Here is a 1,278-nt window from a genome sequence, read left to right as displayed (position 1 = left end):
TAACCTAAGAGTCGTATGGCCCATCTTTTGAGTCGTGCAGCTGTCGTAGGTTTAAGGCCTCTTGTATTTTCCGTCTGCAAAAGCGCGACTAGAGGTTTGTGGTCCGTAAGTAGAATGAACCTCCGTCCCCACAGGAACTTGTAAAAGCGTTCGATTGCAGTGACAAGAGCTAGGGCCTCCTTTTCTATTTGGGAATAGCCTCGCTGTGTGTCCGAGAGACTCTGGAACATGTGGTACACAGCTCGTTCGTGTCCGCACGAATCTCGTTGTAGTAAGACATCTCCTATTCCCGTAGAGCAGGCGTCAGCCGCAACGACGAGGGTTTTGCCAGATCTAGGGTCGATTCTTCCGGGTGAGATCTTCCAATGGATGCTTAATTTGGTGTAGGTGGGGAATGAATTTCCCATAGTGGTTCACCATACCGAGTAAGCTTTTAGTTTCTGCGACGTTTGTAAGTTTGGGCATATTTGCTATTGCACGGGTGGCTTCTGGGTCGGCCGATATGCCTTTAGCGTTTATGATTAGTATGATTAGTGTCGAGTCTAAGTTTCCAGCCTCTTTCTTCGAGACGTTGGAGGGTTTTCCGAAAACGTAAGTCGTGTTCCCGCCGATTGGAACCTCTGACGATGACGTCGTCAAGGTATGCGTCCACTCCATCCAATCCTGCTAGTGTGTTGTCCATGGCTTCCTGGAATTCAGCGGAAGCTGTCTTCAACCCGAAGGGTACTCTAGTGTATCTAAAAAGACCAAACGGAGTGATGATTGTTGTGATTTCCCGATGATCCTCGGCGATCTCCAGCTGGAAAAACGCATCACTGAGATCAAGTACGCTGAAGAAGGCATTTCCGTTAAGTTTGGCTGTAGCGCTTTCTACGTTGGGCAGCGGGTGCCTGTTGTCGACCAAAAGACAATTCACACCTGTGGAGTAGTCTGCGCATAGGCGTATTTCACCATTGGGCTTTCTTACAATGACGATGGGTGTTGCCCATTTTGAAGATTCCACACGTTCGATTATTCCTAGTTTGATTAGCCGTTGAAGCTTTCTTTCGAGAGGCTCTTCCATGGCATATGGAATTTGTTTGCACTGGGCCTGTACGGGTCGTGCGTTCTCCGTGAGCTGGAACTTGACCTGGTGGCTATTGCATTTTCCTAGTTTGTTGGAAAAAAGGTTAGGAAAACTTTTATACAGTTTGTTTTGATAGGAGTTGAGAGGCGGCGCGGCGGACCGATTGCCTTCGCCCGAATCGGACGGTTCCGAGATAGGACTTATGTTTGTTG

The 1,278-nt window shown here is 48.4% G+C and overlaps 1 protein-coding gene across 1 annotated transcript; it reads right to left on the bottom strand.

Moving 5' to 3' along the window:
- Positions 1-508: 508 nt before the first annotated feature.
- Positions 509-1,063, bottom strand: LOC112468317 (uncharacterized protein K02A2.6-like). Its single transcript, XM_025037438.1, has one exon. The coding sequence runs from the start codon at positions 1,061-1,063 to the stop codon at positions 509-511; it is 555 nt and encodes a 184-aa protein (XP_024893206.1).
- Between the last annotated feature and the right edge of the window lie 215 nt (positions 1,064-1,278).

The sequence above is a fragment of the Temnothorax curvispinosus genome, unplaced genomic scaffold (assembly GCF_003070985.1).
Source record: "Temnothorax curvispinosus isolate PA1 unplaced genomic scaffold, ASM307098v1 QBEX01018289.1, whole genome shotgun sequence".
NCBI classification, from domain to species: Eukaryota; Metazoa; Arthropoda; class Insecta; order Hymenoptera; family Formicidae; genus Temnothorax; species Temnothorax curvispinosus.
Note: the sequence above shows the minus strand (reverse complement) of the source record. Positions and strands in the feature narration are given on the sequence as shown.